The following is a 24,843-nucleotide window of genomic DNA, read 5'->3' as shown; positions in this document are numbered from 1 at the left end:
TGCCCGAGAGACCTATCTAGTCCCTTCCACACACAGTAACGAGAATGTGCTGAGGCGTCGTGGTTCTATATAATCTGAAGCCTTTGCATACACCTGGTATGCCTCACAGTCTACTTCCTAGACACGGAAAGTCAAGGACAGAAAGGTCAAGTAATTCAGCCAGGGTCACCACGGAATAGGCAATGAGAGAAAGGCACTTGGCATCAGACAGACCTGGGTTTGAATCTCAGCTCCACTGGACAAGCTGAGTGGCACTGGATGTGCCACTCCTTTTGAATCTCCATTTTCTCCTCTATGCAAAAATGGAGAGGACAAGGACTGGTTATGCAGAGAGTGAAATTAGTGAGGTTTTAAGTGCCAGCCCAGTGCCATGCCCGGACTGAAGCTCGATTCCAGTCCCCATCCTTGTCCCTTCTCCTGGGATTCCTGAGTTTTTGTTCCATAAAACCCAACCTCCCATAATTTCTGTTATTTTATTGGAGGATAATTAGGAAGGACTGGGGAGAAGGAACATCTACAAGCAAATTAATGGTGGCCCCTCTGCAGCCCAGCTCCGGCAGGGAGCCCAGCCAGGCTGCCAGGACCCCTCACTTCCAAACACAATGCACCTGCCCCAAACCAAGCAGCCCCAACAGGCATGCAGAGCTAGGACCTGACCCCCAGCCTCCACATTCCGTTAAGTACACGTAGAGCTCCCCAACCCTGAGCCCCCTGCTTCCCACACAAGTGCAGCCAGGTGTGGGCGCTGGGGTGAGCAGGAGGACACCAGCCCTGCCTGGAGCCAGCAGCTGGCAGCAGGGATGCGATGTGGGAAGGCAGGCCCAGCCAGTGCTGCCAGAGCTTCTGATTTCTCAAGAGCAGGCTGAAATACACATTTGTAACATGGAACCTTCCAATTTAAAAATATCAGCTTAAAAGGGAAAAAACATATGTGGGCCTAACAAGCCCCTGGAAAATGGGCAGGGCTTGGTTCCTTGCTGTTCCCTGCTGCCTCCCCAGCGCCTGCAACAGGGTCTGGCACGGAGGGGAAGCTTCGGGAAGATCTGAGGAGTCTGCAAGGGCCAGTTTCCAACCTCTGCCTCAGACTACAAACCCCCGGGGGCCAGCGGTCCTGCTGTCCCGGCTCTCTGCAGACAGGACAGCGTGGTATTATAGCACATGACAGTGAAAAACGAGAGGGGTCCGGCCTGCACCCTTGCAAGAGTCTGTCCTGAAATCAAGGAAGAGCTGCCCCTTGCCCGGGGTCTGGTACGCGTGGCTTCAGCCCTGAGAATAAGCGCATGTGACAACAGGTATCAGCACAGCGCCCTGATTCTACCACGGTCATTCACGTGGGGTTGGAAAAGAGCTTTACATCAAAGAAACAGAAACGTGGGCAGCGGGGGAAGGCCAGGGGAGGGCGAGGCTCTAACCACCAGCTGGCTCCCTCCGGCCTTTGGAGAAATAGCCCCGCAGGGTCAGCACCCCCCCACCACCAGGGCTGCGGGAAGGACTTGGCTGGAGCTTCAGTCTTCATGAAACAGCGTGTTCATAACTGATAAGCTTAAAAGCGAGTGACAATTTTTCAACCCAGCCTCGCTCCAAGGGCAGCGAATAAACACAGCGTTGGCTCCGGGTCCCCACTGAGTGTGTCTGGAAGGAGACAGGAAGGTTGACAGCAGGCTCACTCACCCCCAGAAACCAGTGTGGAGTCTGACACCACCCTCTCCAGGGTTGACCGGGGACGCCCCACTCAGAAATCCCAATGCAGGACATGCATTCCCTTTTTCAAGGGTGTCAAAACTACCCCACACGCCACCCAGTTGCAAGGCAATAGACCCGACTCCACAGTAATTCTAACTGGACTGTGGATGAGGGGGGCTGCTGGGTGCTGGAAAGTGGGTAGTGTCTACACTGGTGGATACACGGCAATTCACTGAGCTGCACCTTTAAGAGCTGTGCATTTCCTCTGCGGAGGTTCCACTCAGTACTTTTGCAATAACAGCAGCCGCATGGAGTACGCACTTCTCAGAAGCCAGGCCCCTCGTAAGTGCTTATCCCAGGTTCGGAAAAATATAGCATCTAAGAGCACAGCCTCTGGACCTCAAGAGAAACAGGTTAAAAATCTCTGTTCCTCCACTTCCGATGCGGCCCCTATCATGCTCCTCGACCTCTGAGCCTCTGTCCCTCCGCAGGAAAACAAAGATGATAACGTGCACGTGAGTCCTCAGCACAGGGCCTTGCAGACGGTAAACTTCAAAAGTTGCAGGCTTGCTACAATCATTCAGTCAGCGACAACCAGAAACCCTGGGGCCAAAGGGTCCACTCTAACACAGGAGAAATGTGCCCCCTTCCTGCCAACGGCGCTCCTTAAACCACAGGCATTTCCACGTCATCGTCCCAATTTTTCCCAAATCCACATACCACCTATTACTTTTCTTAACGCGTTCTTTAAATTGACTTGCAATTTTTTACTTTAAACAAATCTACTTTTTAAAAATGTTATGTAACTGTTGTCCATGGAAAACCAGCATCACTTGCCAGAATTCATTTTTTTAAAGAGCTAGTAGAAGAACAAGCACTTGTCCACCTGAAATCGTCTTGCCTACCTCCTTTACTTTTTATGGACTCGGGAGGCAAATAAACTCGGTGTGTGGAGCAGGTGTGGGGCGAGGGAGGGCCTCGACTGCTTAAAATGACTGAGAAACTTCCTGAGCCCTTCAGCAGCCCCCATTTGCAAAGAAGTGATTTTCGCTGGTTTCACCAAGCAGGCCTGGCAAGCCCTCTATTTGGCAACATCCTGGTAACCAGCCATCTGTGCACTACGCGGGCTCCCAAGAGATAAAGCTGCATTTAGGAAAAAAAAATACATATTCGCTAATGGCGACTGTTCACTAATTCAGACGCCCACTGGCCCCTCTTTGGCATGAATGAAGGGAGCCCGCCTCTGCCTATCAGACAGCATCCCCAGGACCCGAAATCTAGGAACCCGGAGTCAGGACAGCCCTGGCGCCCAGCCTCCGCTTCAGGATGGGCTGAACTCAGCCCGGACCCTCACATCTATGGGTCCCCAAACCACGCACAGGCAGGAAGGAGAGGAATAACAGTGGAAGTACATGTGTGCAAGTGATCGGGTGCATTTCTCTCCAAAATCTCTTCCTGGAAAGGAAGGAAGGAAGGAAAGGGAAGAAAGGGGGGGAGAAAATCTCTGACAAGAAAAGGGCACCTTGAAGCCTGCGTCAGAGGACACTGCAGTATTAAGAGAACCTCAGGTAAGAGGCAATGGGGAGGCATTCCCATCATGGCGCAGTGGTTAATGAATCTGACTAGGAACCATGAGGTTGCGGGTTCGATCCCTGGCCTTGCTCAGTGGGTTAAGGATCCAGCGTTGCCATGAGCTGCGGTGTGGGTCAAAGACGCAGCTCAGATCCAGCGTTGCTGTGGCTGTGGCGTAGGCTTGGCAGCTACAGCTCTGATTGGACCCCTAGCCTGGGAACCTCCATGTGCCAAGGGAGCGGCTCAAGAAAAAGGCAAAAAGACAAAAAAAAAAAAAAAAAAAAAAAGAGGCAATGGGGAGTCAGTGAGTCTCAGAGCAGCTATCTGTTCATTCAGCAAATATTTACTGAGTGCTCTGATTCCAGGGAATGAGGACCCAGATGTGAAAAAGGCAAAGTCCCTGCTCTCAGGCAGTTCACCTTCTAAGGGAGGGAATGGCAAATAAATTGTTTATTACCTACACTAGGTGATGTCAGTTGATGGTAAGTGCCAGGAAGGAAATAAATCAGGGTAGAGTAATAATGACTGCAGTGAGTTGCTTAGATGTAGCCGTCATTGGAGTCCTTTCAGAGGAGATGATATTTGAGTTGAGAGCCCTATAATGAGGAACCACAGTCAACGAAATCACCATAAAAAGCATGTGTAAAGGGCCTGGCATGTTCTAGAAATGGAAAGAAGGCCTCTGCAACAAAAGTACAGTGACACAGTGGGTGTGGGAGAACATGATGACAGTTAAGTTCAGGAGTTCCCTGGTGGCTCAGTGTGTTAAGGTCCAGCACTGTTATTGCTGTGACTCAGGTAGCTGCTGTGGCATGGGTTCGATCCCTGCCAGGAACCTCTGCATGCAGTAGGGAGAGAGTGCTAAGTTCATAAAACCAGGCAGCCCACCTTCCAAGTTTAGATTTCATTTAAGGTATAATGGAAAGCCTATGGCTGGGAGTTCCCTGGTGGTCTGGTGGTTAGGATTTGGCACTTTCACTACTGCAGTCCAGGTTCAATCCCTGGTCTGAGAACTGAGACCCCACATCAAGCTGCTGCACTCTGTGGCCAAAAAGGAAAAAGAAATCCTATGGAGAGTTTTCTGCAGTAGACAGACTTGATATTACTTGAATTTTTAAGACTCCACTGTGGCCACCATCAGAATGAGTAAGGGGGATAAGAAGCGAGGAGATCAAAGAGGAGATTGAAAGAGTGGCTCAAAAGAAATCTAATAAACTCACTGATGCCTCAAATTCTGTCCATGAGCTCCTCAGACTCACAGTGAGGTTCAAATGAGAAGCTGGGTAAAGGGAGATATTTGTTCTTTAAAGCGAGGACAGCCAACCAGGTCAAACATGAGACAAGAAAGGGCGAGTAACAGGCCTTTCCACAGAGGGCAGAACCCAGCCACTCCTAGGAAGAGAACAAGCAGCCATCTGTTCTAGGCCTGGGAGCAGATCAGCGCCTGCCTTGTGTCCCCTTCCAGCCCTGGGTCTCTGAGACTCTAAGGTCAGGACTCACGGACACTCCTCAGGCTCAGACCCCCTCATCCAGCCAGCTCGCAGGGCTGTCACCGGCTCTCCCAGGTGAGAACCCAAGTATCCTCCATGACACCAGCCTTCAAAGCCACATCAGTCAGCGGCTGCTAACATCACAAAAGCAGACAACCGGACAACCTCCACTGGCATAGTCTTGCCAAAAAAAAAAAAAAAAAAAAATTGACAGAGCCTCTAAAATTAAATACTAACTTACAGTAACATAGGGGACAGCAGAACACGTCAAATGACACCAGGAGACACCATCCACAAAATCCTAACTGTAGCAAATTCCCTAAGACAAGTAACTCAGTTTCTTTAATAAAGAAATTGTAGGAATTTCCACTGTGATGCAACAGGATATGTGGCATCTCTGCAGCACCAGGATGCAGGTTCGATCCCCAGCCCAGCACAGTGGGTTAAAGGCTCTGGCATTGCCAAAGCTGCAGCAGAGGTCACAACTGAGGCTCGGAGCTGATCCCTGGCCTGGGAACGCCATATGCCACAGGGTAGCAAAAAAAAAAAGAAAGAAAGAAAGAAATTGTAAGGGGGGAAAAAGTTGGAGGAGAAAACTTATAAACACCAATCACATTGGATTTTTTTTAACCCTGACTCAAAAAACTTTTGAAAAATTTTTATGAGACAATTACAAAAATCTGAACACTGAATACAATATGAAGAAATTATTGTTTACTTAGGAGGTATGACAATTGGTAGTTTTTGAGAAGAATTCTTTTTTTTTTTTTTTTTTTTTTTTTTGCTTTTTAGGGCTGCACCCGAGGCACATGGAGGTTCCCAGGCTAGGGGTCAAATCGGAGCTGTAGCCGTCAGCCTACACCACAGTCACAGCAACTCAGAATCCAAGCCACGTCTTCCACCTGCACCACATCTCACAGCAACGCCAGATCCATAATCCACTTAGCAAGGCCAGGGATCGAACCCGCAACCTCTTGGTTCCTAGGCAGATACGTTTCCACTGTGCCACAATGGGAACTCCAAGAATTCTTTAAGGTGCATATTGAAAACTGGCACAACACTGTAAATCAACTATACTTTAATAAATTTTTTTTAATTTTAAAGATGCATATTGAAATATGTAAGAATGAAATGATATAATGTCTGGGATTTACTTCAAAATAATCTTGTGGGGGAGTGGATTGAAAAATAAATGAAACAAGATTGGCCATGAATTGACAATGGCTAAAACGGTATTATACTATTCTCTCCACTTTTGTGTACACTAGAAAATTTCTGCAATAAAAAGATGTGTTGTGTTTTGTTTTGTTTTTAAGCCAGGGGATGGAAGTTCCCATGTAGCACAGCAGGTTAAGGATCCAGCGTTGCCACACCTGTGGTGCAGGTTGCAACTGCGGCGCGTGTTCAATTTCTGGCCCAGGAAATTTCCCCATGCTGTGGGGGCGGGGGGTGGGGTGGGGGGGAGCAACTAGGGGTGAGCTTTTCCTAATAACCTATCCAGAAGTACCCCACTAGACATTATACCCCACAAGAGAAGGATCAGATTCATTATTCCGCCCCCAGAGTCTACCATTAACAATTTGCTGAATGATGAGTGCATTTTTATTTTCCTCGTCATAAACCCAAGAGTGGACTATGTCCCAAAATAACTACCCCCTGGAAGATGTGGATTTCTCTTTCATTTATGCTAACTGACCTCTCTCCAGTTCCGAACATCACACCCAAAGCCTTACTGACTTTATCCACGTTTCAGAGGTACATAGTTTGACTGGGTAACTCTGCCTCGGTCCTTCCCATCAAAAGTGCCTATTTCCCCCAGAGGGCACCGCTCCGCTCAGCGCCCACTTTTACTATTGAAGGGGCGCTCTGAATCTGACCCTGAGCTGCCACACCTGTATGTTCAGAAAATCAGAGTGTTTAAAAGAGCCCTGCATTACTGGAGTTTTCAAAACTGCCATCTCCTTGGAGTTCCCGTCGTGGCGCAGTGGTTAACGCATCCGACTAGGAACCATGAGGTTGCGGGTTCGGTCCCTGCCCTTGCTCAGTGGGTTAAGGATCCGGCGTGGCCGTGAGCTGTGGTGTAGGTCACAGACGCGGCTCGGGATCCAGCATTGCTGTGGCTCTGGCGTAGGCCGGTGGCTACAGCTCCGATTAGACCCCTAGCCTGGGAAACTCCATATGCCACAGGAGCGGCCCAAGAAATGGCAAAAAAAAGACAAAAAGAATAAATAAATAAAATAAAACTGCCATCTCCAAGGATGGCTTCATTCTGGTGCCTCCTTGGAACCCTGCTCACATTCAATCCCTTCTCAAACACAACACTGCTTCTGTAGGATCGCAGGTGATGAAATTCCTGGAAGATCATGAGAAAGAGGAAGCTCCAGGTTGTCCCACAATCCCCACAGAGCTGTCAAGGCAAGAGTGAGGAGCCCCGCTCCCATTTCTCGGAGACAGACTGAGCCTGGAGCTTAGAGTACAATTCTCGGGACCCACCAAGAGTGCCTGGAAGTCTCCTGCTTCTGGGCCCATATGGGTTACCTGTGTCACTGTCATTCTCCCGGGCACCCCTACCTGCACCCCACATACAGCATTCCCAAGTGGCCTGAGGAGGGCAAGAGGATGACAAGGACCACTGGGCTATTACTGCAAGCCACACAGGACCTTATATCCCTTATGGCCAAGAGCCAGGAGTGGTATCTGCACAAGCCTGTCAATTAGAGGTGCTGGCAAGATCGATGGGTGAATCCAGCCTTCTGGGAAGGATGAGGAAGGGACCTGAGTCTGATATGACCCTGTGAAGGGGGGTGGGGAGGAGGAACTCAGCAAATTTAACACCCAGCATGGGGTTCAGGAAGTATTTAAGAGAGGCTGGCAGCTGCCGCCTGCTCCAGGCTCCCCTACGGCCACAGCCTGCTGAGCAAGGGTCAGTCATGTGCACAGCACTGATTTCAGATGCTTAAAGACAAAGAAACTCCAGATAACAGCAAGGGGAGTGAAGGTCATTTAGCACCAACATGAAAGCAAGCTCGGTCTCTCCTTGGTTGGTTAAGTCCATGGCCAAAGCCATGAGGATGGCAGGAGCAACAGCAGAATGGGACGAAGGCAGAGGCTGAGAGGGTCATCACTGTTTGCCTGCATTGCAGGGAAAGAGCATAGTGCATCCAGGAGGAAAGACAAGTACCAGGAGCCTGGGGCATCCTCATCCCAGCCAATTCCTTCCTGTCCCCTGTGCAGGTCCTCCCCTATGCCTCACTGCAGCCTCCCATCCCCAGACCATCTCTGCCCAGGTCCGTGCCTGCAATGGGTGCCTTCCTTGGCCCACACATGGCTTGTCTGGACTACCGGTGGGGCTGTTACCACCAGACATCTTACCTTGGTTTTCAGGACACATGTCCAGAGAGAGGAGAATGGGAGAAGTTCTAATCAAACCCCTCCAACCCCATGAAGCCCTTCCTAACTTTCAGATGCATCTTCACCCACATGACCTCCCTTGAGCCACACGCATCCTTTGTGTGGATGCAGGAACTAAGGATCAGAGAGATGAAATCCAGACTCTATCATATCACAGTCAACAGAGGAGCCAGGACTAGAACTTCTAGCCCCCTGTGCAGGGCCTTTTCCATGCTTCCACATTCTGTACTCAGAGAAAGGAGCAGGTCTGATACATCTGCCTTTCTATGGAGCACATCTCACTACTCATCCCTCAAAACAGGTCCAGGTTGTCTCAGAACAGCCCACCCATATCCTTCTGACTTTAGGGGGTTGGCGTGCTCATCCCCCCTGCCCAGCTAAAACACTGGCAGAGAATGGATGAAAACCAAAGTCCAGGGGAGAATGGGGCCCAGACCTAGAGTCTTGAGCTCTGGAGTCCTGCTAGCAGCTTTTTCTGCTAGACAAATGTGTGCCCAGCATCAGCCATTCCTAGATCACCTCCAGGATTTCTGCCATTTTCTATACCATTGGTATTATTACTACTATTCCTACTAAATAGACTAGGTCTTGCAACTTAATACATTTAATGAATTTACTTATTTTTTTGTCTTTTTGCTATTTCTTGGGCCGCTCCCTCGGCATATGGAGGTTTCCCGGCTAGGGGTCTAATGGGAGCTACAGCTGCCGGCCTACACCAGAGCCACAGCAATGCTGGATCCCGAGCCGTGTCTGTGACCTACACCACAGCTCACGGCCACGCCAGATCCTTGACCCACTGAGCGAGGCCAGGGATCGAACCTGCAACCTCATGGTTCCTAGTCGGATTCATTACCCACTGCGCCACGACGGGAACTCCAATACATTTCATTTAAAATGATGCTTTATAAGAGTTCCTCTCGTGGCGCAGTGGGTAACGAATCCGACTAGGAACCATGAGGTTGCGGGTTCGGTCCCTGCCCTTGCTCAGTGGGTTAATGATCCGGCGTGGCCGTGACCTGTGGTGTAGGTTGCAGACGCGACTCGGATCCCGAGATGCTGTGGCCCTGGCATAGGCCAGTGGCTACAGTTCCGATTTGACCCCTAGCCTGGGAACCTCCATATGCCGCGGGAGTGGCCCAAAGAAATAGCAAAAAGACAAAAAAATAAAAAAATAAAATAAAATGATGCTTTATAGCATCACTGCAAGGGGGGACATCAATCCCACTGGCCATAACTAGGATAGGATCCTAAAATTAAATAGTACAAAAGTAAACTAAATTATAGACAGGCATCATTCCCATTTAAAGGCCCTGAGCCAAAGGTCTGTTCTCCTTGTTATAAAAGGGAGACTAGCAAGTGTTAAAAAGGTGTTAAAGCCAGACTAGCACCAACCTGAAACTTTCCCCCTAAAGAAATCACAAGGATCAGCAGAGAACTGAAAAGGGAAGGACTTTCTCACTAAGTGACTCAATGTTATTTCATGCTTAACCACCTTCAGTTACTTCACCGGTGGAGCATCCTCCACGATGGGAAACATCAAATCAGACTATCTTAACGAAAGGGGACAGACGGGATGGGAGACAACCACAGCACAAGTGCAACTAACGCCAGCCAGTTCATTGCCTGCCACTTCCCCCAGGCACACCCAGCTTCTGGGCAAGCCAGGGGCCACCAGTCACCACCCAGGCATCTCTGGTTCCACTACCCTTACTTGAGCCCTTGTTATGCAGAATGCAGCACTCACCACTCTGAACCCCTCTGGGAATTAGGACCCAGCAGGGCAAAGAGAGGCTGCCCCAAATTCCCACAACATCTCTGTGGACAGGCAACTCTAATGACTCCCAGTTGCTGGGAAGCTTTAGGTTCATGAACCCTAGCAGAGGAAGGAGGCTGTGCCAGCCTGTGTGGGCAGCTCCCTGGGGACTTGTGGACATCAAGCCTGCAGCTAGGGGCTGGAGCCCAGGAAGCGGGCCCCAAAGCTCCTTTGCCCACCCCAAACCCTACATCTCTCACCCCAAAGGTGAGGTCTGAAATAACCTGAGAGGACGATTTTCAACACCCCAGGAGCAAACCTTAAAAAGATGAAGAGCCTGACACAGAAAAACCCAAAGACAGAGAGGCACGGAGGCAGGGGCAGGGATGGTAGGCACCCTCCAAACTTGCTCCTTGCCTGCCGGCACCGTGCGCAAAAGCTAGCAGATCCCTGGTCTGGCCGGCACTCGAGGGCTCAGCCAAGTTGCAGAGAAGCAAATGGCATCCCCGGCGCACTGGGCCACCTGGGCCTGCGCCAGGGACTATCGCCCAGGTCGGATCAATGCTACCCACGCTGCAGGCTCCGGGAAGGGCGCCGCGATAGGCAAAAGCCGGGAGTGGGGGTGAAGGACTTGGTGCCCCTCTGTTGGGAAGGAAGTCTGAAGGGTCCTCCCAGTCGCTCTCGGACCCAACCAATGCCCTGCCTGGGCTCTCTCACAACAGCTAGTGTCTCGGACGAAGCTCCAAACTCGCTCCCCGGACGGCCCCCGGAGTGGAGGCTTTTTTCCTATTCAGCTCTGAGCCAAACGCCCTCGTGGGAAAGTCCACCCTAAAGAAAACAGAATTTAGCCCGAGAACGGTGAGAAGGGGGAGGTGGCGCTGCCACGCTTTACCTTTTCTCTTTACTCTGTTTTCGAGATTTGTGCAGGAGTCCGATGAGCACCACGGCGGCGCGAATCCCCGCCTTTCGGCAATGCATCCTCCCCGCGGGCTGGGACATGGCGAGGCTGCCGGCGGTGCCCGGCCGCGCCCTCGCCCGCCCGCCGCGCGCCCCCGCCGGTCCGGCTCTGCGCCGCCTGCTCCCGGCCCCTGCGCCGGCGCCCGGGCCCCCGTCCGCTCGGCTCGCATGGGCCCCGCCCCGCCTAGGTGCGCCCCGGGGGTCAGGTGACTGGGCGCTCACTTCCCTGCGACCTTCAGCGTCTCCTAGGGGCCCACCGGGCGGCTGGCGGCCGCTTGCCCAGCGCGGGCATTTCCAAGGCTCGCTCCGGGCGCGGCGCGGACGGGCGGCTCCGGGGCTCCGGCTCCAATGCACCGCCCGCGCCCTGGACCCCGCCCCAGCCCCGCCTCCCGGGCCCCGGCCCGGGGCGCCCCGGCTGCTGGCGGTTCAGGCTGCCGAGCCGCCAGCGGAGGGAGGAGGACCGCTAGTGTTTAGCGCTCTCGGGGCTACGCGCCCGCGTTCGCCCACCACCCCTCGCCCGGGCTCCTTCCCATCCCGCTGGGCGGCCAGGCCCCTAGCGCTCCCTCGCCTCTCCCCCTCGGTCCCCTCCTCCGCGCTCCCTGTCCCCCGCCCCCGCCGGCCGGGCCCCGGGCTCTCTCCCTGGGCAAAGGCGGCTGACGCGCTTTCCCAGCCCGGCCCGCCGGGATACTTCTCCGATGCTGTCACTGTCTTTAAAACAGGGAGGAAAAACATGCACCGAGAGGAAATGCGCTTCTTCAGTCCAAGCGAAACTGCCCCCGCGCGCGGGCACCGCCGCGGCCTCCGCTGCCCGAGGCCAGGCTGCCGGGCGGTTAGAAGGACATCCCGCGCCAAGTGCGCAGCGCCCGCCCTCCCCGGCCGGGGCTCCCTGACGTTTTGACTCGACCGGATGCTACATCTCACCTCTTCCCAAATTCGGGAAAGGATTGTGGGGCGAGGGTGGAGGAAGGATTCACTACAGAGTCCGCGCCTACAGAGGCTGGCTTCAGCCCCCTCCGCTAACAATGGTTTTCCCGGACCTGGGAGTTTGACACAACCTAGGGTCCCTGATCGATTTCCCGGCGGCGACACCTGCACTGCACTTCTGAGTCCCAGGTTGCCAGGGAGACGTGAGGCGCGGTGTCGGGGGGCGGTGGGGGGGGAGGGCGGAGGCGGGTGGAGACCCTACTCTACCAGCAGCCGGGGCCCCAGCGCGGGCTGCCGCACACACCCCACGTGCATTCTTCCCCTCCTCCTGCACACCGCTTGCACGCTTCCTCCTCGGTTCAGAACTCAAAGAGGGAAGGTCATGCCAGCCTGTGGGAAAAGGGCCCTAGCCTGGTTCCTACTACAGGCTGGAGGGCGCGGGGTGCTCCTAAACCCCACTCATTGACTTACATCTGCTGCCAGGAAGCCTAGCCCCTCTCACCACCCCCACCTCCCCCTGCCCCCGTCCTTAACTACTGGCTTTGCTTCTCCCTCCAGCCCCCTAGGGAAGGTAATCGGGCAGAGGGCTGGAGGGAATTAAAACAAGCCAATTAGTCCATCTTTGGAAACAGCCCTGTTGGGGCCAAAGAGGTCCCTGAGGCAATTTGCCTTGTTTTTTCTACTGTCTGGTGTTCAAGAAAGCACAGAAAAGCCAGCCAGGAAAAGGGACCTGGCTGGAGAGAGGAAGGGGCTGCGAATGAACTCAAGGGCCTGAGGCCTTAACCCCACCTCTCCAATGGGCACAGCTCTTGGCTGGCAATGGGACTGGAAGGAGGGCAGGGAGCACCAGGGTGGTGCCAAAACGTGCCTGGTTTATTTATGAAGCATCCATTAGCAAGAGCCTTGGCCCCCCCGAGTCTGCCTGGGTGGTGGGGTATCACAGATATAGCCATGGACATCTATTTATAGCCAGAGAGTGAGTGCCCCAGGCCCCACCCCTGGGATTGCAGCTAGGCTGGCAGCAAGGAATACACTACACCACACCAGTAAGTGACCTGAGAATCAGTCTGGAAAAAGACTGGGGAAACGAGTGTGTCCTCAGTGGGGAAGAGGGCAGAGCCCAAGCACACATAGCCCAGGGCTTCTCCCGCCTTTGTCATACACAGAACCTCTCCAAGGTGGGTAGGGTGCTGGGGGCACTGACTGTAGGTCTAGGCCAGCATAGGGTATATTTTATCCAAACACAGGGGCAGGGCACATCTCAGTACAAGGCCTGAGTCCCTCCCAGGGAGGGAGGGATGCCTTCCACCCATGCCCCACTGCCTGGGAGGTATTTTAGCTCAAGTGCATCTGTGGGCAACAGGGCATTGGGAAGAAAGTGGAAACTCTTTCCACCTAGCAGGTAAGGTTATTCTTTGCTGTTCTGGGGTTCCAGGCCCTCTCAGCTCCTCTAAAACCCCAATGTTTCCAGCACCAGTGGGACTGAAATACAAGGTTGTCCCCAAGAGATCATAACCTGGTTTCTGATTCCTAGGGCCCTAAGAGAGAGAAGTTTCCTGGGGCTGGGGGAGTCCTTCCTTCTGCCTACACCCGCACAGGTAACACCAACGCATAAGGAAACCCATCCATGGGGGAGAATGCACGTCTATCTATGCTGGACGTGCCCATTGAACCAATATTTGTGAAAAAATTAGGATGCATCCAGCTTTGTGCGAGAACTGCTACGGAAATGTAAGACCATCCTTGCTCAGAACAAACAGGGCTAAAACACATGACACCGTAAAACCATCCCGTGACGGGCGAGTGACCCAGCCACTGTTCCCCCACATTAGGCCATCCACGTACCACCTTCACAATTTTCGTGTCTTACACCATACTACTTGGTTATTTACTTATTATTTTGCTTTAATTAAATCCACTCACTTCTTTCCTTAATTAATTTCAAAAGAAAAACATTATTACCACCCCAAATGAAAATCTATTGTCACCTGTCATTCATCCCATAAAAACAAATTTATGAAATTCTAACCAAATACGGTTGCCTGGCAAAGGCTCAGCACCTGAAGCACTTCTGTTACAAGAGAAAAATACACAAGTGTTGGGTTAACACCTGTACACTTGCACCAGAAGAAGACACCGTCTTTGAAGAAATCACAACATTTGGAAGAGAACACGTTTTCAAATAAGTGACTTAGAAGTCTTCAAGGGTCACATCCATGGGGCGCTCGGAGGTGTATTAAGAAGGCTGGACACTTCCAGCTCTCCCCCTTTTCCAGCCCACAGTCCCTGAGAACAAAGTGCCAGGCAGCTGCCAGCCTGGGTCTCTACCCCAGTCCGGGGCCGAGGGGGCCTGGGTGGGAGCTGGGGGTGAGGAGCGGGCAGGCAGTTAATCATGAACACAGGGCAGACAGCTGCACAGCCCCTTCCTAATGGGCCAGTGGGGGTGAGGCAGACAGACACGCATGCTTGATCGTGAAGAAAAGGGCCTTCTGTGCCCGGGGAAGCCACTCCAGGAGACACATCCGTGTGAAACCGGGACTCAGCCCTGCTGCCAGCGCCCAGGTCTGAGAGCGAGCCCAGAGCGAGCGCTCTCTCCCGGTTCCACCCCACCTCCAACTCCCAGCGCCTCCACTACTCTCCAAAAGGAATGCACCTCTTCTAGGCTGGGGCAGGTGTGGGGCCAGAGGGGCTGGGGAGCCATGGGGTGGGGCCTTTTACCCAAACTAGCTACTTTCAGATGTCTTGCTCCGCCCCTTCTGCAGGAGACAGTGTCCCCAGCGACCCTCCTGGACCACACAAACGTCAGAGCAATGCAAGAGTTATACATATACGACTTCAGACCTGCAAAGGACAGGCCGGCACCTCACTCTATCATGCCTTTTGGGGCACACTCATTCACACACCAGCTCGGAGAAATCCCTCAGAAGCATGCCCTTCATGTTTTACTTCTGCACTCACACCTGTGCTGGTAGGGAGGCGACTGACATTCATCCTTGGAGCGTACGTTAGCGCCCCCTGCCGGGCCACGTTACAGTTGCATCGCTAGGATACCACCTTAAGAGGAAGCACCTTAAAAGGAGCAAGAGGAAGGGGGACGGCGGAGGAAGGCGGAGAGGAGGGGGAAGGGCAGGGGGGAGGGGAGGGAAAGATTGGGAAGGTCATCTGAGGTAGGGAAGCCGTTTCTATTTTGAAAAGAGAGCGAGGCGCAAGAGAGATCGTTGCCAACCTATTGACTCTCCTCCCAGCTCCTAATCTCCCCTCCCAGAGGCCACCGCCAGCCCCCAAAGGGGTCCATCCCACCACAACAGGGTTCTTCAGTGACAAGAACAGGCCAGGCCCAGCCCAGGCATGGGAGCCAAGACTGAGGAACACAGCTCAGCCTACCTCCCTGAGCCACGCATATCATGTGGCACAGAGGATCTGCGAAGAAATTGGCTCCGATTTTGGAAACAGATCCTGGTGACTTGTATGGCATTTCCGAGCTCCAGGGAAAGGAAACCATGCCCGAGGAAACCCGCAGATCCCACTCAGTGGCAGGCATCCAGTCCTTGCGCTGCACATCATTTGGTACCCAGAGCCTGCGACGCATGATGTCAATCAGAATTTGCTGACTTCCTGTTCAGGAGTTACAAAAAGGGGGTAAGAGAAAGAAGAAAGGAGTTCTTCATCTATTTCTTGGGTTACTGAAGTTATTTTAAATATTTCTTTTTGGTTTAGTTACGGAATTTTGGATCCACGACTCTAAGCAGCACGGCTATAATTTCCCACAGTAGAAACATTCAAAAGGATTCTTCCATGTGTGAAATTTCACCTTTTTTTTTTTTTTTTTTTTTTTTTTTTTGCTTTTTAGGGCCGCACCCATGGCATATGGAGGTTCCCAGGCTAGGGGTCCAACAGGAGCTGTAGCCATCCGCCTCCACCACAGCCACAACAACGGGGATCCGAGCCTCATCCTCAACCTACACCACAACTCACGGCAACGCCAGATCCCCGATCCACTGATCAAGGCCAGGGATCGAACCCACATCCTACTGGATACTAGTCGGATTCGGTTCTGCTGCGCCACAACGGGAACTCCTCCATGTGTGGAAGCTCTGACGAACATGAAGAAGTAGATTTTGCATGGAGGCTGCCCAGGGGTCACTCCAAAGAAGAGGGAGCAGACGAGGCCGCAGGCGGGTGGCCTGCAGCACAGTCCCCTCACATCCAGCGTCCCTGTTCTGTCCCCACCTCACTGGTTCGCAAACCCACACCGGCACTGAGGACACTTTCAACTCTAGGCTGTCTGGGGTGAGTGGAAAAGTGGGGAGGAAAGCTGTCTTTCCATAATGTTAGCAGCATTGCTTAGCAACATCTTGCAAAGCAGGAACCAGCAGACTCTCCAAAAACCTATTCTGTTTGTCTCTACAAAGACCAGAGTGGTTTCTTATACATGCATTATTTATATCCTTTTCTGCATACCCAGGAACACTGTCTTTTTCCTCAGGAGAAGACATACTACACCTAAGAGAGATTTCTAGACAACAGAGCTTTGAGTAGCACAACTTTCCTTTGTTGCTTGCTTGCTTTTATTGTAAGGACCTTGGCTCCGACTATCTCTAAAATGTCTTCTGTATTTTTGTCCTCTTCAAATATAGGTTTAATGGAATCTTTTCTTGGTGACTCAGAGTCATTATCATCAAGACCACCTGCTGTCCTTGAGCTGAAACTCAGTTATGAACGACAGGCCACTGAGGGGAGGACCCATTTGTGCCTATACTTCCTGACCTCAGTCAGCTGTGATGCAAAGATACTGCAATAAGGGGGAAAAAAAAAAACCTAAAAGCTCTCGCCATCAGATAAACCTGAGCTAGAACCCTATTTTCATCTTTTACTACCTGTGTGGCCTTGGGCTAGAAATTTAACCTCTCTGAGCCTGTTTTTTCATCTGTAAAACAACGCTGGGTAACAACAGTGCCATCCCGCTAGGGTTCTTGCAAGGATGCAATGAACATGCATGGTCCACACACCAAGACATGTACGAAAAGGTTCAAAGTGGCTTTGTTCAAAATAGACAGTCCATCAACAAACTGTGATCTGGCCACACCGTGGAAGACCACTCTGCAATAAAAAGGAACAAAATCCTGACGCATGCGACAACATGGCTGAATTTCCAAAACGTTACAGAGTGGGGAAAAAAAAAGCCAGATACAAAAACTGCTTACTGTATGATTCCATCTATACAAAGTTAGACACTCTGAGGTGCAAAAAAATTAGAACAGTCATTGCCTCGGAGGGTGGGGGATTTTCTGGAGAGATAGAAAGGTTCTCTATCAGGATGGGATGGCGGGATCCATGTGTCCAAAATGTATAATTAAGATTTGTGCATTTCAACATATATAAATCTTACCTCAAAGAAGAAATTAATAATACGAGTAATAATATTAGAGTGGGCGTGTGGCGTGTGTAGAGGTATAGATGAGACAAAAAGGGCAGAATGTGGATAATTGGGGGGGGGACCTTCATTACGCTGTTCCTCTGACTTGGTGTATGCTTCATATTTTCCACAATAAAAAATATAGATAAAATGTCCACAGTGAGGAAAAAAACATTAATGGTGTTTATTTCTGGAATTATGATGACTTTTATTGTTGTCTTGGTATTTCACTTCTACTTATAAATTTATAAGGACCACATGTTAGTTTTATAAATAAGTTAAAACGACGGATGTTATCATTAATTAAATGAGCATGCCTGCAAAAGCACCTCTTTAAGTGGCCGTTCTCAGTGGGCTGTTTTGAGTCTTTGCTCACAGGGACTGTGCCCTGGGAAACCAAACATAGGCATACCTGGGTGATATTGTAGGTCTGGTTCCGGGCCACTGCAAAAAAGCAACTACCGCCAGAAAGCAAGTCACATAAAATTTTTGGTTTTCCAGAACAGGTACATGTACACTAGACTGTGTATTAAGTGTGAAATAGCGCTCTGTCTAAAAAAAGAATGCACATGCTTTAATTTAAAAATACCACTAGGAGTTCCTGTCGTGGCGCAGTGGTTAATGAATCCGACTAGGAACCATGAGGTTGTGGGTTTGATCCCTGGCCTTGCTCAGTGGGTTAAAGATCCAGCGTTCCCGTGAGCTGTGGTGTAGGTTGCAGACGTGGCTCGGATCCCGCGTTGCTGTGGCTCTGGCATAGGCTGGTGGCTACAGCTCCGATTCGACCCCTGGCCTGAGAACCTCCATATGCTGCAGAAGCAGCCCTAGAAAAGACAAAAAGACAAAAATAATAATAATAAAAATAAACAAATAAATAAAAATTAAAATACTACTAAAAAACGTTAACCATCATCTGACAACACAGGGTTGCCACAAACCTTCAATTTGTAAACACCAAACAAAACAAAATGCAATATCTGCGAAATGCAAGAAAGTGAGGTGCAATGAAATGAGTATGCCTGTAACCCAGTTTGACAAAAATTAAGGCAAGCTGGAGTTCTCATTGTGGCTCAGCAGGTTAAGAAGCCAACTAGTACCCATGAGGATATGGGTTCTATCCCTGGCCTCGCACAGTGGGTTAAGGATCCAGTGTTGCCGTGAGCTGCGGTGTAGGTCACCGACACAGCTCAGTGTGTCATATTTCTGTGGCTGTGGTGTAGGCCGGCAGCTGCAGCTCCAATTGGACCCCTAGCCTGGGAACTTCCATATGCACCTGAGGACAAGCACCTGAGGGGGTTTCTGATTCTAACTTTAGAGGCTCGATTTGGCTCTCCTTTTTCCCTTTTGACTTGTATATGCTTACTGTATGCACAGGCCCTGCCTGGGAGAGACCGGGGTGCTCCTGTTTACCGGCCGGAGAGGGGGTGTTTACTGCACAGGGACACACAGACACCGCAGCTGATCAAGGATTTAGATGGCCTGTGCAATGCGTGTGCATTCCCGACACACTCCATGGGGGTGTGTGTGTGATGGGCTGTACCCCTCAGACCTGCCAGCCCTGTTCTTGTCCAGCCGGGAGACCAGAGTCGAGTCAACATCAGAGACATCGATGGTCTAATGGATAGGGATCTTTTTTTTTTAACTGTTATTTCCCCCATACAATTTTTTTTTCTCCTGTACAACATGGGGACCCAGTTACACATACATGGACACGTTCTTTTTTCTCGCATTATCATGCTCCATCCTAAGTGACTAGACAGAGTTCCCAGTGCGACCCAGCGGGATCTCATTGCTCAGCCGTTCCAAAGGCAGTAGTTTGCATGGATGGGGATCTTACCCGTCCCGAAGCGTGTATGGTCAGGCCTCCCAAGATGACCGTTCTCTTGCTCTCTGTACATCCTCTACTGGACAGCACCTGCCTCACCTACATCCTATTCATAGGACTGACCTTCCTGATCAGTAAGCCTACATACAGGACCTCGGCCCCAGCGAGTGGTCGTTCTAACCTTTCGATCAGAGCATCTCTACTTGCCTACCAAAGGGTGGAGGGGTGCCCCTCTCTGCGGGTTTCCCTGGTAACCGATGAGCCAACCTGATGACAGTTCCCCCTATAACTGGTAACCTCCCTGTCCTCTCCGGGAGCAAAGACTGCTGCCGTGTCCTGCCCTCCATCTGCCTCACACAGTGGGTGTCACCCCAGGACCTTGTTTCAGACATTAAGATCCCCCATCCATTCAACCATCGACGGATGTCTCTGGCGCTGACTCAGGGCTCTTTCTTCCCGCTCGAGGCTGGGCAAATACAGGGCTTGCAGGCCTGTGGGGTGAAGCCCAACAGTAATGTAGGGTGTGTGTGTGTGTGTGTGTGTGTGTGTGTGTGTGTGTGTGAAAGCAGAACATAAATATCACATTGTGTGGACCGCAGATCATTCACAAGCCAGGTCAAGGAGAAAAGTCATAGGTTGTAGCCCCACTGACCTGATTCCCAGTAAATCCTAATTATTTTTTTTTCCTGTTATCTAAATTAATCTCCTGCTTCTCTGGGTCCCGGAAGAACCCTGGCTCGGAGACTACGGGGAGTTGCCCCTACAGGCGGGAATAATCAAAGCCTTTTTATCTAAACAGAATTGGAGTTTTGCTCCACAATGGACTCTGGACTCTAACTCATTGATGTGTTAATTGCTCTTTCCCACCCTGACTTTAAGTCGTTTTAGCCTTAAGACAAACACAAAGTTTATCTTCCTTGTAGACACAGATTCCCCGAGCTTTGCCCAGCCAGGAGCTTGAGGCCTCTGGTTGAGCAGTTCAGAGTCTGCAATTTGCAAGCTTTTCACCAGGATTCCTTTCTGGGGCCTTTCTGCCCTTCCCACCAGGAAAGTTCTCCCAGCTGTCTAGCCTATATCACCCCTGTTGCACTCTAAGCCCTTTTGAGGAGCAACTCCCTCCATCCTTAAGAAAACCCCATTTAGTTCCTGCTATCCTGCTCCTCTTCCAAGTCCCAAAGCAGCTTCAGAAACTGCACCAGCTGTTTCCCTTTCACCCCAAGGCTCCTAACTCTTTGCTCCCATCAGTTTTCTCTACTGCCTCACCCCCTCCTCACTCACAGTCATAAGGCTGCTGGGGTCATAGCTAATAACGAAAGGACCCAAGTTCCCAATTATTTCCTTCTTCTGAATGCATTAGAGCAGTTTCAAGGTTATGGGCAGCTGGGCTCAGCAGCCAGCTGTGTGTGAACACCATCCATCAAACCTGTCACGCAGAGGACACGTGAGACTTGCCATACGACTGTCTCCAGCCAAGGCCAGCAGTGACCTTCGTGAGGGTCTTTTTTTTTTTTTTTTTTGTCTTTTTGCCTTTTCTAGGGCCGCACCCGCGGCATATGGAGGTTCCCAGGCTAGGGGTCAAATCGGAGCTGTAGCTATCAGCCTACACCGCAGCCACAGCAACGCGGGATCTGAGCCGTGTCTGCAAACTACACCACAGCTCAAGGCAATGCCGGATCCTTAACCCACGGAGCAAGGCCAGGGATCGAACCGGAAACCTCATGGTTCCTAGTCAGATTTGCTAACCACTGTGCCACCACGGGAACTCCCAGGGGTCCCTTCTTAGAGACCCTGGAGTAAAACAGTCTCAACCCATCGGGCTGGCGAGGCAGTGGGATGTGTGGGAATGAGTGTAGAAGGGGCATCCAGCAGGCTAACCCCCGAAGATCCAATGGGGAAATGACCCTTGTCCGCTGTTGACCTGTCCCAAAGGTCCTCTCCCCAAACAGGCCTTCGTGACCCCTCACCTAGACCACATCCTTTGGTTTTCTCTGCATCTGGCCCCGGGTTTGTTTCCTCTGTGACAATGTATTCTAGCTTCGGGAGGGGATTTGAGGGGTTTTTATCCATTTGTCTGTTTGCTGCGTGTTTCGGTCTGTCTGTTACAGTACACCGTACACCCCGGGAGGGCAGAGGTCTTAGAGGTCACTGTCACCTCCACCGCCAAGATGACAGCCAAGGCACGCTCGCTCACAATTAATCTTGTTGGGAGTGAGGATGGAGAGGAGCAAGAGAAAGGAAGGGAGGGAGGGAAGTCCCACCGGGGGCAGCATGTGCCCTGGAGTTGGAGCTTCCTTGGCCCCTGAAAAATCTCTCCCAGGTTTTTGTGTGTGTTTGGTTTGTTTTGTTTTGTTTTTGGCGACATGGAACCAGATTGGCTGGAGGGGAGGGCAGCGCATCGCTGATCCAGGCTTGGAGACCCACCCTCCACCCTCTCACGGGGGCGAACACTCAGACAGGGTGACTGAGAGGAGGTCCACGTTGGAAGCCCCCCTCCAGGTTGGCACAGCCATGTGAGTCTGGCAAGGAGAGACCTCAAAGCAGTGGATCCAACTCCAAAGTCCCTTTCAGGGCACCCGAAAGTCCCTGCCCTCCCCCAGCTGTTAGACGAGTCTATGGAGGAAGATACTAGTATCTGTCTCCTGTTTCTAAATGAGGGGGGACCTCTCTAGGACCAACACTGGACAAGCTGAGTCTGACTTAAGGGTCTACACCTGGGTGACAGGGAGGGGGTGCAAACAAGTTAAAAATTCTTGGAGTTCTTGTTGTGGCGCAGCAGAAACGAATCCAACTCGTAACCATGAGGTTGCATGTTCCATCTCTGCCCTCGTTTAGTGGGTTCAGGATGCGGCATTGCGGTGTAGGTCGCAGACACGGCTCTGATTCTTCCAGGGTTGGAGGAAAAGTATTTTGGGGAGCCTTCTCCTCCAGCCCATTTACTTCCACCATCATCCCTTCTTCATCTGGGGCTCAAAGAACGACAAGGGCTCAGATGGTCCCCTTGCAGGACAGTGCTGCGCCCCATTCTATGGTCACCTGTGGAGGAATCACCCCACCCATCGCGAGGGTCCACAGCCTGATGTAGGCACCATCCCAACAGTCCCGGGAGCATCTTCAAGGGCAGGCTCTGCTCACCCTGAAGCAGGAGAAACACCTTGGGGGCTAACAAACACCACCCTCTTGCTGCAGCATTTTACAGTTGCACGCACGTTCACACCTATTATTCCACTGGATACTCGCAGCTCTGTAAGGAAGGAATATTAATATCATCCCTGTTTGCTAGATGCGTAAACTGAGATCCAGAGAGGTAACCTCTTCTGACCAGGATCACACAGCTCCAAAGAAGCAGAGCTGGGACCCAGACACAAGTGACTTCTACAGTCGCTGACTCCCACAAAATGGAGAGGATGGCAAGCCCAGGGGCTTAGGAGGGAACTCAACCAATCAGAGGCTCACCATGCCTGTCACCCGTGCAGTGGCGTTGGTTTTTCTGCCAGCTTAGACACCAGGGCTGTTCTTCTGGTTGCCAGGCCCTGATTTTCCCTTGGGGAGTACCCTGACACCACTGTTGGTTTTTGTGGTTCAGATGGGGCTGCCCCTTTCTCAACCTACCCACCCTGGAGCTCAGGGTGGGTAGGTACTTGGTCAAGGCCTGGCCAATTCATGTATTCTACTCATCAAGCCACAGTGACTACTTTGGAGATGGACATATAAACCAAGTAGGTCCAAACAAGTGAAAACCTTAATTTTTTCTTACTACCCCTGGGGTTTCCAAAGTCAGCAGCTATCTTATGAGAGGAGAGTTGCCTATAAGTGAAGTGAAGGCAGAGCCAAGAGATAGGGACAAGCAGATTAATGATATTTTCTGACTCACCTGGATCCAGTCATTCCTGAAGCTGTTATCCCTTTGGGAAACAGATTTTTTTTTTTTTTCTTAAACTAGTTTGAGTTAGATGTCTGTCACTAGTAAGCTAGCAGATTAACATATGAGATCTCCATCCAATGGACAAAGAAACACATGAAGGAGCAAAATAATAGCTTCAGACAAGTAAGAAAACCACATCACTCCTTCACCCAAGGGGAGCATCCCCCAAAGTGAGTCAAAGGGAGAACTTTCCAGGAAGAGGCCCTGGAAACACCAAACAGACCCAGATGTACAACCCAGCCCATGAGTGACAGGCTTTGGGACAATCCTCTGGACCCTACTCAAGCAGAAGGTAGGATGGCCTAAATCTGCCCCTGAAGATAAAACTGGAATTTCTCCTTTCCTCCTCACTGCCAGCATATGGGTCACTCATTTTATTTTCCTTCAGTAAAATCAAGCCTATTCAAGGGAAACATCAGAAAAAAAGGAACATTCAGACAAATCCAAAAATGTGGGACATTGCACAAAACAACTTTGCAAGCCACATTTAAAGGGATTAAAGAGATGTGATAACCAAGTGCAAAGAGAGACCATTAATAATAAGGCAATAATGTAATTTAATATACAATCCATATTTAAACTTGGGAAATATTTGGATATGGACAACATATTGTTACACTGCTAAATTAATATTCATTTTCTTACATGTGATAATAATATTGTAGTTATGTCAGAAAATGATGTTATTTGGGAAAGACATCTGCTGAAATATTGGCATACAAAGTATCATGATGTCTGCAACTTAACTCTTTCTATTTTACTCTCATTATATAGAAAAAGAATGAGAATAACTGCGCAATTTTTTTAGGGCCACACCCAAGGCATATGGAGGTTCCCAGGCTAGGGGTCTCATCGGAGCTACAGCTACTGGCCTACGCCACAGCCACAGCCACGCAGGATCCAAGCTGCATCTGCCACCTATACCACAGCTCACGGCAACACGGAATCCCCCACCCACTGAGAAAGACCAAGGATTGAACACGCATCCTCATGGATACTAGTTGGATTGGTTTCCGCTGTGCAACAACAGGAGCTCCAAATTTTTCTTTTTAGAGCTGCACCTGCGACATATGGAAGTTCCCAGGCTAGGGGCAGAATCAGAGCTGCAGGTGCCACAGCCACAGGAACATGGGATCCAAGCCACATCTGAAACCTGCACTGTGGCTTGCAGCAACACCAGATCCTTAACCCACTGAGCAAGGCCAGGGGTCAAATCCACATCCTCATGGATACTAGTCATGTTCCTAAGCCGCTGAGCCCCAATGGGAACTCCCTGTGCCAATGTTAATAAGTGATGAATCTAGGTGAATATAGACTCTCATCGGGCTATTCTCATTTTTGCATAGGTTGGTCATCGTCAAAACAAAAAGGTGAAGAAAAAAAAACCCCACACCCTTGCCAATACCCATCCTCAAATGTACACACATGTGCACATGTGTGGGGAAGGCACATGTATTCACATGCGTGCATACCGTGACCCAGCAGATGCATGTGCAAAGAGCACTGGGCCAGGGTCAGGAGAACCAGTGCAGAATCTGCAGCGGATCTGTCCTCTCAGTATCCATACGCCCTTTCTTCTTACAACCGCAGTGTTTTCTCAGCTGTAAAATGAGGGCTGCAAGTTCTATGCACACCCATGAGATGCAGAATGAGGTTTGAGGTGGATGGGGCAGGACAGTGAAGACAAATGGTTAAGAACTAAAGGCGGAGGCCTAGATGAGGTGGTCTTTACTATCTTAAGGCTCCTCCTTTCTTTTTTTTTTTGTTTTTTTTGTTTGTTTGTTTGTTTGTTTTGCTTTTTAGGGCCGCACCACATGAAAGTTCCCAGGCTAGTGGTCAAACCAGAGCTGCAGCTGCTGGCCCTCACCACAGCCACAGTAATTCGGGATC

At 50.9% G+C, this 24,843-nt stretch overlaps 1 protein-coding gene across 23 annotated transcripts in view; it reads right to left on the bottom strand.

Moving 5' to 3' along the window:
- The window catches only part of RAP1GAP2 (RAP1 GTPase activating protein 2), a 211,284-nt gene that overhangs the window by 124,736 nt on the left and 61,705 nt on the right, over positions 1-24,843 (bottom strand). For 2 of the 23 annotated variants that reach the window (XM_021067638.1, XM_021067641.1), the window contains exon 1: positions 10,802-11,707. The exons of 19 other annotated variants lie outside the window; for them this stretch is intronic. In XM_021067638.1, coding sequence (XP_020923297.1) covers positions 10,802-10,908 — 107 coding nt within the window. In that variant the 5' untranslated portion in view covers positions 10,909-11,707. Of the gene's footprint in view, positions 1-10,801; positions 11,708-24,843 lie in introns of those variants that run through there. 2 more of the 23 variants (XM_021067636.1, XM_021067639.1) reach the window with 2 other exon arrangements.

Source organism: Sus scrofa, chromosome 12 (genome assembly GCF_000003025.6).
Source record: "Sus scrofa isolate TJ Tabasco breed Duroc chromosome 12, Sscrofa11.1, whole genome shotgun sequence".
NCBI lineage: Eukaryota > Metazoa > Chordata > Mammalia > Artiodactyla > Suidae > Sus > Sus scrofa.
The sequence above is the reverse complement of the archived record's forward strand: the minus strand, read 5'-3'. Positions and strand labels throughout refer to the sequence as shown.